The 13,760-nt window shown below is 45.0% G+C and overlaps 1 protein-coding gene across 10 annotated transcripts in view; it reads right to left on the reverse strand.

The window, feature by feature from the left end:
• The window catches only part of PTPRT (protein tyrosine phosphatase receptor type T), a 944,743-nt gene that overhangs the window by 568,022 nt on the left and 362,961 nt on the right, over positions 1-13,760 (reverse strand). For all 10 annotated transcript variants that reach the window (XR_012500633.1, XR_012500634.1, XR_012500631.1 and 7 more), the window contains exon 6: positions 5,636-5,810. Coding sequence is in view for 5 of the 10 variants with exons in the window: in XM_074347294.1 (XP_074203395.1) it covers positions 5,636-5,810 (175 nt within the window). In the remaining 5 variants the exon portion in view is untranslated. The remainder of the gene's footprint in view (positions 1-5,635; positions 5,811-13,760) is intronic.

Raw genomic sequence — 13,760 nt, forward strand, 5'->3', positions numbered from 1 at the left:
AAGTAAAGCATTTCTGCAACTGACTTGGCCAATGGGCTGCATTTGATGACCTCAGTCCCATTCTAGAGGAAAGAGACCTTAAGATGACTAAATTTAAATCTCCATAGTCCAGGTTATCATTCCTTTAAGCCGAAAAAGGAAAATGGACCGTTTATTTGGTCTGTACCCCTTAATAATAGTAAAATATGATTACTGAGTTACAGATTTAACTGGGTATTAGGAGCTATATACTTCTAATGTCTCCCTCTCATAAAAGTCCAATTAGATGTATTTACCCCCATTGAACAGATGAGGAAACCGAGGCAAATACATGCGTTGCCTGAAGACACAGACAACTGGGGCCAGGATTGAGATCGAAACTCAGGATGTTTACATCCAAAATCCCTACTCTCAACCCTACCCAGCTGCTTTGATAGAAAGTCATGTCAGTACTTAAATGAGAACATCTGACTCTCAGCACCAGTACTGGATTTCTTCCGGGCACTAATCTGTATATTGACAGGAAGGTTTTGAGCCCATGGTAGGTTGTTAAATGGAACTAGAAGACAAATTTAAAAATCACTTCCACCAACGAATTTTTTGTGTGTTAGAAAATTTTCATCAGGATAACATCTGCATAAGTTTGGTTGAAGATATCTACGTCCTTGGGATAAGTTAAAACACCTTGAAATCAGAGACACTGGGAAACCTAGAAACAGAGAGAGAATTAGTGCATTTATGAGCACTGGTCTGGAACAGGTAGGTTGAGGGGCCAGATTGTCAAATGAGCGAAACCTCAATTACAGAGTAATCTAATGTACACCAGGTCCATTATCACAACTCAATAAACAGCTCTTCAGAATTAAGTAATTTCAATTTGCTTTCATTTTGATCTGGTGTGTCGCCCCGAGAATTTGATATTACCTACACTCAAATTAGGTGTCATCTTCTGAGGCACTAATGCTCACAATTCCCAGCTAACACATGAGCCACAAGCCAGACAGCCATAGACACACCTGTTCAGGGAAAGACAGAGATCCAGCCTGGACCTCCACCCTCCATAGCTTGGCCCAGCACAAGCGTCTGCTGCCAAAGCCATCAGAGGGGCCTCCAGCCCCTGGCACTCCTGGGCACTGAGGGACCTATGACCTCTCAACCCCAGCACGGCCCCAGTTCTGAATGAATGATGCCAGGTGGTGAGGTGGATGAGCACAAGCAGAACCACCTTTTCTTTTGTCCCAGATTCCTGGCTCACCAGTGGTGGACACAGGAGGGAACCCGGGGAGTCTGACCTAGTGGGGAACCCCATGATTCAAATGTTCTCAAGCCCACATGTTGCCCCCTACTTTTATATTTCCTCCCTTCCTTTCTGAACGCTCAGCACATGACTGAATGGGGAGAAGGCGCTGGTCCCCACTCTGCAGAGGAGGCCTTAACTGATTTCTCCAGGGCCACATAGATACCAATCAAATCGGTACGGCACCCGGGTCAGGGGTCCTGCCGCACCCACCCATTCATGACTTCACCACCTTTCATCCTGGCAAGTCATTTATTTTCTTTAGCAAACTCTTATAGGTCAGTGGGCCAAGCACTGTTCTAAGAACCCCTACATCCATTGTCTCATGTAATTCTCAGGACACACACACCCCTGTGAGGAAGGTAATCCTATAGCCCCTCTCCCAGATAAGCTGGGAGAGGGTGAAGTTTGAGGTAACAGTGCTGCGATGAGACGGGGCCAGGATTCCAACCTGGGCATTCCAGCTCCAGAGTCCTTCCCTGTCTCTGAATTAGAACTAAATGGAGGAAACCTGGGGAAAACGCTGGCCGGGGTGGTTGTCTTCCTGGGATGCCCCAGGATCCGCTCCCTCCCTCTCAGCCCACACAATCTGTGTGATTGTAAACCAGGAACGGGAAGTTAAATCTGGGGAGCGGCCCTGTCTCCTGGGAGAGCACTTAGCCCTTGAGAAGATTTTGTTTTGTTTTGTTTTGTTTTGTTTCATCAGATTTTCTCCCCACCAGGAAAGAAGGCAGATTTCTATTTTTTCTCTTTTTTGTTGTTAGTTTGTTTTTAACAAGTGCAAATACTTCAGTACTAATGTATTTAAGCACTCTGGCTCAGCCATGGCAAGGGGCTCTAAGACGTAAGTGAGTCATTCTTCATAAGATACTTGCCCCGCAGAGCTCTGGGGCCTTCAAGGAAGTTCCTGGCCGCACGCTCCAGGGTGACAGGCTTCCTCTGCTTGCTGCTGCTTCTGGGTGTCAGTAACTTTCAATTTCTTGTTTGGCTTGGGTACCGTCAGCTTTTTAGTAGTGTGTGTGTGTGTGTGTGTGTGTGTGTGTGTGTGTGTGTTTCTTCAGGAAACTGGAAGTTAGTACCCCATTCCAGACAGGTGGGGAGTGGTGGGAGGGGGGAGCATGAGTTAAAAGGGCAGGTTAGTGACAGAAGGTGGGGACCCCTATCATGAGCCTTGTCTGCTGTCTGGACCCTTTCAACACTGTTCATGTCATCCTGCTACCAGATGCCAAAAAGGCTATGATCCTCAGGCCCTCCAGGTGTGACTAAAATAGCCTGAGCCAGCCGCTGGTTCACTACCACTCTGCCTCTGAGGACCTCTTCCTGTTTCTCCACCTGCTCGTGGCTGCTCTCCCAGCCACAAGGCGAATTAAAATGAAACCAAGGTACAAAGCCACAGGCAGGACTAAACGAGACCGCAAATGTGAAGGAACTTCTACATTCGAGGGGCCCAGCTTCCAGCTTACCACCATCTAAATGTAAGAAGGGGAAAAAATGCAATGGGGAAAAAACAGACACTAAAAACATGATATTTCATAAAGGATTTCAATAAGGTGTAATATAAAGGGTCCTGGTTACCAGGAGCACCAAGCCACCACTGCCCACCGTGAAGGGGCCTCTGAAGGAGGCCACCCAGCTCGTCCCTTAAAACAGAGCAGCGAGGGCTGCAGGTGAGGGGACAGAGCGGCAATGGCTCATGGGTCATGTGGACAAACGTGGTCACTACACGGCTCCCCCCCAGGCTGAACTCAGGCCCAGGACACACAGCCAGCAAAGGATAAATCACTGTCCCAGGAAACCCCAGCCAGCCCTCCAAACAAAGGCAGGGATGCTTCACCATGGAAATCACACCCTCTGCCCCAGAAGCCTCTGGATTTGGCTTCCCACACCTCCTCCTCCACACCTGGGGACACAAGGAAAGACTAAACGAGGCATTTTCTGGTTCCACTTGTCTGCGTGTGGGAAGTCCAGAACCCTGCACTAGCGCCATGGTCCTTCACCCTCTGCTCTCATTGCCAACTCTGCACCAGGCACGTGCACGGTGCTGGGTAGGCCATGGAGCACACGAGAAAACACAGTCCCCCTCTCGGATGGCCCCCATTCTGGTGTGGGAGGTCGCCATTAAAGAGGAAGAGTTGCAGAGGGCACAGCTCAGGAAATTACATATTCACCGAGCACCCGAAAGACCTGCCAAGGCCACCATGACACACAAATCAATCTTACGGCACCAAAAAGCTGAGATACGAGCCTAATGCGATCAAAATGATGGTCTCTTTTATACATTAATGGCACTCAATGTAAATTTTTTAAAGATGATTTTTTTTTCCTGTTAGTAGTTTTGTCCGTGACCGCCCAGTTTGTGAATCTACAGCTGAAGTGTCCACAACACTCTGGTGACAAAACGAATTCCTGCTGAGGCCAAGCATTCCTTTACTTACCCACCATTCAACAAATATTTTAAGGTGAAACCTTATGGAAGTGACTGACTGTGCAGGTGAAAGCAGTTGAGCACGGGCAACCTCAGCTGGCTTGGGGGGGTTTCAGCACTCATGCCAGGTGCGCCACTGAGCTGGGGGGACTGACTGTGAACCAGAAACCGAACAGAAGACACCCCTCTTTTCACAGAGCTGATATCCTCAAGGGGGAGCCGGAAAATTGCCAAGTAAACAAAATTAAGAAAACATATACTTTGGAAATGTGATGAGTGAAAAAGAGACAAGGTGATGTGATAGAAGGTGACCATCAAAATGTAGGGGTCAGGGGAGAGTGACTCAGAGAAGACGAATGATTACAGTCAGGCTGAGACCTGATGAGTGACAAACGGGCAGCCATGTGTCTCCGTCTGGAGTCAGAACAATAGCAGCAAGAGAGAGAATCCCAGGCTGCAGTCCCGTCTTGCCCAGACAAGGGTACCATGACACAGGGGAGGCAGAGAGAGGTCAAGGTTTCACACCAAAGCATGCTCTGATCAAGGAAACCAACTCAGGAAGCTTCCGGGGGATGGAGCGATGGTTTTACCTTCAAACGCACTGGGTGTCATTCTTCAGCGAGCATTAAGATGAACAGCTTCATTATTTCATTCACTAAATTATGCTACATTAAAATTTTAATCGGCGAACATAACACTGGAAAATGAGCACATCCATACACTGCTGTTTCCCAGTGTAAGCTGTCAAACCAGTTGTTTTTTGGTTTTTTTTTTTTTTTGCAAAAGCAATATTGCAACACAAAGAAAAATCCATAAAGATGCTCATATTCTTTGGCCTACCAACTCTACCCCCAGGGAATTTATCCAAGGAGATAATCTGGTTGAACAGAACAAAAAGGTTCTCTTCTGAGGAACTCAATCGAGGTGTTAATTGTCGCATGCACAAAGGAAAGATGAAACAAAAACAAAAACACCTGGAATTACCTAAATGAGGACAGAGAGGGAAACTTTTTTTAAAAGGATGATTCACTTGATGAAATAGTATACAACAATTAAGCATTGTAACAAAGATTACACAGCCTTTCAAAAGTGGATGGAGTGTCCAGCTCCCTGAAAGAAGCAGGAACAATGCACATTTTAATGGAAAAACATGTCAACGATACCTCAAGGTGAACAAGAAGAAAACTGAAAAAACCTGAATCAAAGCCAGTGGGGTGGGGGGGAGGGGGCTACTTATTTCAAAAGTCCTTCCAAAATATTGTCATTAAATCAAGTTTTCAATTAAAATCTCCCTCAGAAACAAGTGTACTCTCTGAACACTGTAACAGAACGCCACCAAAGCACAGGACGTTGGTTCACTCTAACTTTTTTTTTTTAGCACTGCTAACGTTGCTTTTATTAACATACCAAATATTTAAAATAATCAGTTAACATTTTATGTGTTTTTAATTTTTTAAACATAAATTTATGTTGAAGTAAATTTGATTTTAGTCAAAATTTGATGTTCTAATTTCTAGTCTGATACAGTCATTTACATGTATGATTATTAAATACTTTTTAATGACAGCAAAATACACATTTATACTAACATTTGACATGCTTGTTATACTGTAACTTTTAAGTGCAAGACAGAGCTGAATTTGGAGATGTCTTCTGTGTTATATATTCCAGAAGCTTTCATATACAAATTCTACAGGTAAGCCTCAACTTTGAATAACAATGTGATATTGCAAGATTTTACAATAACTTCCACCCCTTTCTTGCTGTGTGTGGGTGGGGAGAATTGGAAATTGCGTCTCACTCTGCTGAATGGGTGGAGGAGCAGCAGATGAGAAAAGAGGGGGAACCTTAGCTTCTCCCAACATGGTAAGATGGGGCCAAGGGGTACCCATGAAATCCACCGCCTGGGAGAGGCACGGGCTGGTAGCACTCACCTTTCACAATCAGCTCGGCGTAGTTGGACACACCAGAGCCACCATCAGAGCGGATCACACAGCGGTACTTGCTCACGCTCCTCTGGGCAGTGTCGGCCACACTGACTGTGGCCGAGAAGCGTCTGTGGTTGACCACGCGGGTGACCATGAGGGCCGTGTCCCGGCCATTCCATTGCTGCAGGACAGAGGAAGGGAGGGAGAAATCATATTATCACAAGCTCCTGGATGACCCCCAGTGTGGAGGCTCCACCGGTCCCCACGCCCCCGAGGGCCATGACTTTCCATAATAAGGAGTCTCCATGGCTGGTTTCTACAAGTGACGTGATTTATGAATAAATTACTAACACTAGTGAGCTGACTCAAGATGGTGGATGCCTGGCAGCAAGAAGAGAGGGCGCAGCCCCTTCTAAATACCTTGGCTCCTTGCTTCTCTGCATTTGGGGTTGGCACTTAGCCCCTTAAGCTTCCTCCCATATTCCTTCATCTCTTAAGCAAAACTCGCAGGGTTTCCCCAAAGACAGACTCAGGCTGGTTCTTGAAAAGACAGTCCATGAAGTGACAATAAACAGCTGGTGCCCTGGTACCCCACTCACAGGCTCTAAGTACCCCCAACAGGGACCATTCTGTCCTCCTGGGCAGGGTATGGATGGGGGCTTTTCAACACCTCTCCTCCTAGGTAGATGCTCCTTCCTCTTCCTGGAACCCTCCTGTCTGCCTGAAGATACTCCCTCTCCCTTAAACAGCCAGGTTCAGCTCATCAGCATCTCCAGGAAGTTCCCCCGACTGTCACACCACCTCCTGGAAGCCCCTCACTCTCTTGTGTGTGATGCAAACTTTGCACACATTTTTGCCTGCAACCGTTTCCCACTGCTGACTGTGAGCTCCCCCAGCGCAGGACTTCATTCTTCATCTCCAGCACCCACCGTGCCCTGAAGCCTCCCAACTTGGTAAACATTCCTAGAATCAACATGAGCACAGTATTTTTGTCTTGACCATCCTGAATCTTAGATGCAATACTCTGAATCTGAGTAAGACCCTTTCCACAGTAGCAAGTTACAATAACTGGGAAGGCACGTGCATGAGGATGTAGTTTGAGTGAATACTTATTAGGCCCCTGATACGTGCCAGGGCCTGGGTCTTAGCTGTGTTTGAGGTGTGTATTATTGCTGCTCCTCTTAGAAGAATTCAAACATCAGCGAGGCTGGATAAATATGCAGAGCATTAAGTTTCCTATTCAGGTTTTCCAGCTTTAAGCCAAGTATTCTTTTCACTGAGACCTTCTCTTCACTGCCTGCCTTAATTTAATTTTTTTTCCCTAAAAGTAAAATTGAGTATTTTAATTGTCTGGTCAGATTTAGGGAAACCTTGTGATTTATGAGTTTTCCCGTGCCCTGAGTCTTCCGAGATGTGATCTTCATCGCTTCCTGAGCAAAATAAACAGTTTTACCACATGCATGACCTACTTTCATCCACATCATCTTGACCACCCTCTTCAGGGACGTGTCGGGACAGGGACACAAGGCGGGGTAGATATGGGGTGGGGAGAAGGCGGTGGGGAGGCTTAAGTTGGGAGTTAGAGATTTGCAGATGCTAACAGATATATAAAGAATAAACAATAAGTATATACTGTGTAGCACAGGGAACTATATTATCTTGTAGTAACTTATGGTGAAAGAGAATATGAAAATGAATATATATTTGTTCCTAGATGTCTGAATCACTGTGCTGTACACCAAAAATTGACACATTGTAAACAGACTATACTTCAATAAAAATATATATTTAAAAAAAGAAAAGAAGGGGTAGAGCCACTGTGCTCAGCTGAACGAAGCAAATGAGGTGGGACAGCAGGGAGGGCAGCGATCAGGAAACCAAGAAACACAAAGTAACCGAGGCCTCCATCAGACTTGCTCCGGACTGGACAGATTGCAGGTGACGATCTTCCTCTTTTTCACTTTTTGGCGTTCTTTAGGCTTTCTGCCTCAAACATGTATTGATTTTCCACTTGAAAATAAAAAAACAAGTGGTACTTTTCAAAAGCCATGGCAGTATGAGAGGCAGCCCCAACCCCCTCGTCTTCCAGAAACTAAGCAGCATCACCAGACAAAACCCAACGAAGGAAAAGGAAGGGGGGAAGCCTTAGGGCCAACACGGCCAACCACCTGCCTCGTACCCTGACCCACTTTTGCAAAATAAGGTACAACTTGACCAAACTATGAGATCTGACCAAACACCCAGTACAATTCCCTTTCCCAAAAGAGTTCAAGGAGGGAGTAGAGGAAATTCTGGCAAACGCCGGGAATGTGTCCTGATTTGAGGAAGAGGTGGCTGAATGTGTGGGAGGGGCTGGGAAAAGATGCAGTCCCCGAAAGGAATCCACCTTCCTCACTGCTGAGCAAGGCCTCTCAAGGCCACTGTGGTAGGAAGGGAGTGATGAGGCTCTGCGTGGGTATTTTCTAATCTGATTTATTTGTAACATAATAAACACTGTTGTCTTTCTTTTTAAAGCTAAGAGTGACTAAGCTAAGTGTTTTACGTATCTTCTTAATTCCTCACAAAATTCTATCGGGTGGGCACACTTACTATCTCCATTGTATAAACGAGGAAGCTGAAGCTCAGAGAAGTGAAACCACCCACCTAAGGTTGCACAGCCTGGAAGCGGCAGAGCTGGGATTTTAATTGCAGGGCACCCAGTTTAGAGCCTGTCCTGAAAACACCCTGTATGTTGCGGGGTAACTACCCTCCCATCACTCATCTCCTCCATTCAGCACCTTCATTCCCTGGGTAACAGGCATGAAGAGGATCTGCCTACTTACTGCCAGTGTTTTAACTAGGACACACACACAAAGGCAAAGATGGGGATGGAGAGAGGTTTGTTGTATAGGAGGTGGGGGGGGGGGGTAAGCAAAATGCATCTATTCCAACCAAACAGACAGCTCATGAGACCCAGAGCTCTCCCTCCAACATCCAACTCTTTGAATACAGAAGGAGAGACCATGAGCAATGGAAACCCATGGGATCTATGGAACATGGGCTCAGAGGAGAGTGGACAAGGAAAAGTATGAGGAAAGAAAAGACTCCTTGAGGGACTAAGAGAAGAATTATAGTAAACAATGCCTTTGGCAGAATCCAAAACAGCATTCGAAGTGAACAGCAGAATCAGTACTGCAGAAAATCAGTGACCTGGAGGACAGGCTTGGGGGAAAACAAAAGAATCCATATAGCAAAGAAAGCTGAGATAAAAAGAACTGGAGAGAGGAAAATCGATAAAGAAAACAGAGACAGGACGCCTAACTCCCAGACAGCTGGTGTCCTGAGGAAGAAAACTAAATGAACAGAACACAAATCCTATCCCCAGATGCACTAGGTCACTACATTTAAATAAAACCTAAATCTTCAGATTGAAATGGCCCACTAGCTACTGGATCAAAGTTATGAAGACCAGAATAACTGAGGTGCGTGTTCATAAAAATACTGAATGTTAAGGATAAGGAAGTATAATTATTATTTTGATTTCTTGAATATGTGTAAGCATCTTTGATTGTCCTTTACAACTGGGTTATTGCATTCTGTTGATTTTTATTTTGTAGTTGGCTTTATTCCTTTGATACCTATGTAAGTTTAAAAAGCTAAAGATCTCATCTGTTCTTAGAAACAATTAGTACATATATGTAAACTAAAACAAAATGTGCAGTATACTGTATATATGTATTTACATGCAATATAATGTGTATGTGCAGTCGACCTGTAATAATTCTACCTAATAAAACTTAAAAAGTAGAAAAACATAAAAATAAAAATCCAAGCTGGAAAAACATGCCAATAAATAAATAAGCAAACCAATCTGATATAAAACTCCCCAACTGCAACTGTTTTCAAATTCAAGGCAATCTCTCCCAGATGTGGCGGATCCCCAGTGGTCACAGGTGAGCTCCCAGGAGGCTACAGTTATTTGGGAAACTGGGGAGAAGGCAGAAGGGGAGCGGACGGAAAGACAGGATAGGGGCTGATAAGAACAAACGCACGTGAGTACCCAGTGTGTGCAACCTGGGGCCGGCGATATCATTTCTCTGAGATTGTTTCCTCGTTTACACGAAGGATTTGATACTGATGCTTGCTTTGCAGAGTTACTGTGACGCATAAATGAGAAGGCATGTAAAACGTTTCGCACATGAGGGCATGCTCTGGTGTTAGTGGAGCTCTCGAAATTAACCATGAAATTAGCCAGTGAAGGAAGGTAAGCAGGCTCAGGGCCCCTCCAAGACGTCCACATCCTAATTCCTAGAACCTGTTGAATACGTCACCTTACGTGGCAAAAGGGACTCTGAAGATACGATAAAGGATTCTGAGATGGGGAAGATAACCTGAATTATTCAAGAGGACTTATATGCAGAAAAGGAAGGCCAGAGGGTCAGAGTCAGAGCAGGAGATGTGGTGACAGAAGCAGAGGTCAGAGGAACGTAACTGACAGCTTCACGATGGAGGAGGGAGCCACAGGCCCAGGCATGTGGGGCAGCCTCCAGGGCCTAGAAAAGGGAAGGGGCTAGGTTCTCCCCTAGAGCCTCCAGAAGCCAACACCTTGATTTTAGCCCAGTGAGACCCATTTCTGACCTCTGATCTCCACAACTATAAATAAACTTTTGTTGTTTTAAGTCACTAAGTTTGTGAAATGTCAGCAATGAGAAATTAACACAAAAAGCAAAGGACTAAATGCAAAGCATTAATGTTTCAAATTTAGTTTAAATTTTATTTTGATATCTCCTCCACTATTATTTAAGTTTTCTTCTTTATGATGTCAGATTCCAGCAGGTCCAGAGAGGATTCAGTGCTACCCCCTGGACGATTTACATTTTCCTCTCTAGCTCCTGAAACACCAGGCTTTCTCCCACGGAAGGATAGGAAATTGCAGGTTGTCTTACAAAATCACTGGAAAATAGGCCTTTCGATAATCACACTTGTCATATTGGGAGCAAGCAACAGCAGGACAGGGATAGACAGGAGAGCCCAGAGCCATGGTAGGAAGTAGCGCTGTGATGGACCACGGGCAAGGAGGAATGGAGTTTTAAGTTCAGGGGGATGAGCCCAGCCAGAAGGGCAAGCAGGTGCTCAAGGTCATGGCACCTGGACAGTCACTCATGGGACCCAGAAGCAGAGATTAGGAGGGGTTGTAGAAGACCAGGGATGGTAAGAGGCTCAGATGCCAGAATTCTGCAGCAGCATAAGAAGGGATTTAAGCAGAGAGAACCAAGTGCCAGTCACTGTTTCAGCCCCAGAGGAGAAGAGAAAATACAAGGGGAGAAAACAAAGGGAGGTTTCATTAAGCAGGAAACGATCCAGAAACCCAAGCCTACAGGCAACGAGCAGGCTGGAGGGCGCACAGGGAGGGGTGGCACAGGGGCGGTGCCAGGTTTTTGAAGTGGACCACTGCCCAGTGACAAGGTGAGAGAGTAAACCTTCCCAGCCATGACGTCGGGTGCCATGGAAGTGCACAGGGATGCAGATGCTAGGACGCTAGGAAAGAGGAGCAGGACGGTGAAGGGAAGTCAAAGCCCCAGGAAAAGCCAGAGACAAGTGTGACATGGATGATGCACGTGGAAGCCTGTGGAAGAGTCTATGAGACCGCTGGGCCCATGTCACCACTTCCGCTTGTTGGAAATCTTCTTTTGGCTCCTGTAATATTTTCCAGCCATTAAGTATATCCTTCCTTTGAAAGCTCAGGGCGCGTGTCCTTTACTCCTATGGCAAGTTTTTCAGATCTATGTCTGTTGTTCTAAAAAGAATCATCTTCTAGCCCCTCTGAGTTTATGGATCAACTGAATAAACTTCCCAGTGGGCACTGAGAAAAGTGTCTTAAGTTGGGCTCCCTGGAAGCAGAATCTGAGACGTGGTGATTCACTGAGTGCTCTCTGGAGAAACGGGGTGAAACTCAGGGTGAGGGAAGAAGTGGATCATAGATGTGGTAGAAACTGGGGTCTGGCTTCAGCCTGATTCCACGGAGCTCCAGAGCATGAAGTGCCCCAGAGTCGATCCCACCAGAAGGCAAGAAGCCAGCTTCTGTATTGCAACCAGTCAGTCATCAGTCATGGCCAGGTGGGGGAGGAGAAAACCACTTCAAAGGCACAGTTTTCTGAGGAAGGAGGATTTGTGAGCTTAAAGCAGCTAACATGCACAGTGCCCTGCGGTTTGGGTCACTGGCTCATAAAGGAAGCTTTGATCCATTCTACCCAGCACTTTTCTATCTCTGCCTCGTCCTCTGGTACATTACACAGAGGGTCTCCTGAAATCCCACGAGCCAGTGCCTTGAGATTTGCTGGTTGTCCGCTCCTGAATCTATGTTAAAAAAAAAAATGGGGCTTGGAACTGACTTCCATAGGACACCGACGATGTGGGAAACTCAAGCACCCCTGCAATAATGCACTGCTTCCACTGAAAAGTCAATATATCCTTCATGAATAAAGTCCCATAACTGAGTTTAATAAATATTCTGTTCAATGGGACAGGACTTGTCTGAGCATTTATTAAGTAAAAGTCACATTAACATGTTCGAGGGCTCAGTCTGTGCCAGGCACTGTGTTAACGGGCTTACAAGGCACAAGTCACTTAATCCTCCTAAAATCCCTGTGACAGTCCTTCTCAAAGGGTGATTCCCAGACCAGCAGCATCAGCAACACCTGGGAACCTGAAAGAAATGTTAGTTGTAATGAGAATTCCAGGGCTGATATCCATTTGTGGAGGCTGGTTATTGGGGACAGCAGTCTGAGTTGTTTTCTCCGCTTTCCTTAATCTATTATTAATCGTGCTGGAAATATACTCATTATTTAAAACAAAACAGAAAATGAGAGTGTGTGGAGTGCAGAAGGTATAATTTCTGCCTAGAAGAATTTACCGGCTGGGTTCAGATTCCAACCAAACAGCAAATAGGGCAAAACATAAACATAAAGTCAAGGATTGAAATAGCATCCTTCACAGAGGAAAATAGGGTCAGCAGGGAATGAGCAATGCCACTGGAATAACCTAGAGCAGAGGCTCTCAAAGTGTGGCCCCCGCCAGACCCACTGCATTAGCATCCCCTGGGAACTTGTGAGAAATGCAAAATTTCTGGTCCCACCCCGGACCTAATAAATCAGGAACTCTACAGGGGGAGCCATGCCATTTTTTTTTTATCAGTAAGTTTCATTTGGGAATTTGGGACTTTTTTTTTTAATTGAAGTACACTCAATTACAATGTGTCAATTTCTGGTGTACAGCACAATGTCCCAGTCATGCATATACATACATATGTTCATTTTCATATTCTTTTTCATTAAAGATTATTACAAGATATTGAACATAGTTCCCTGTGCTATACAGAAGAAACTTTTTTGAAAATCTGCTTTTATATATAGTAGCTAACATTTGTAAATCTCAAACTCCCAAATTTATCCCTTCCCACCCCCTTTCCCCAGTAACCATAAGATTGTTTACTATAACTGAGTCTGCTTCTGTTTTGTAGATGAGTTCATAGTGTCTTTTTTTTTTTTTTTTTAGATTTCACATACAAGTGATATCATGTGGTATTTCTTTCTTTTTCTGGCTTTCTTCACTTAGAATGACATTTTCCAGAGCTATCCATTTTGCTGCAAATGGCATTATTTTATTCCTTTTTATGGCTGAGTAGTATTTCACTGTATAAAAATACCACAACTTCTTTATCCAGTCATTTGTCTATGGACATTTAGGTTGCTTCCCTGTCTTGGCTACTGTATGTAGTGCTGCTATGAACATTGCCATGCGTGTATCTTTTTGAATTAAGAGTTCCCATCAGATATATACTCAGAAGTGAGACTGCTGGATCATATGGTAGGTCTATTTTTGGTTTTTTGAGGATTCTCCATACTGTTTTCTATAATGGCTGCACCAAACTACATTCCCACCAGCAGTGTAGAAGGGTTCCCTTTCTCCACACCCTCTCCAGCATTTATCTTTTATGGGCTTTTGAATGATGGCCATTCTGACTGGTGTGAGGTGATATCTCATTGTAGTTTTGATTTGCATTTCTCTGATAATTAGTAATATTCAGCATTTTTTCATGTGCCTACTGGCCATTTGTATGTCTTTATTGGAGAACTGCTTGTTTAGGTCCTCT

Source organism: Camelus bactrianus, chromosome 19, assembly GCF_048773025.1.
Source record: "Camelus bactrianus isolate YW-2024 breed Bactrian camel chromosome 19, ASM4877302v1, whole genome shotgun sequence".
In the NCBI taxonomy this organism is placed as follows: domain Eukaryota; kingdom Metazoa; phylum Chordata; class Mammalia; order Artiodactyla; family Camelidae; genus Camelus; species Camelus bactrianus.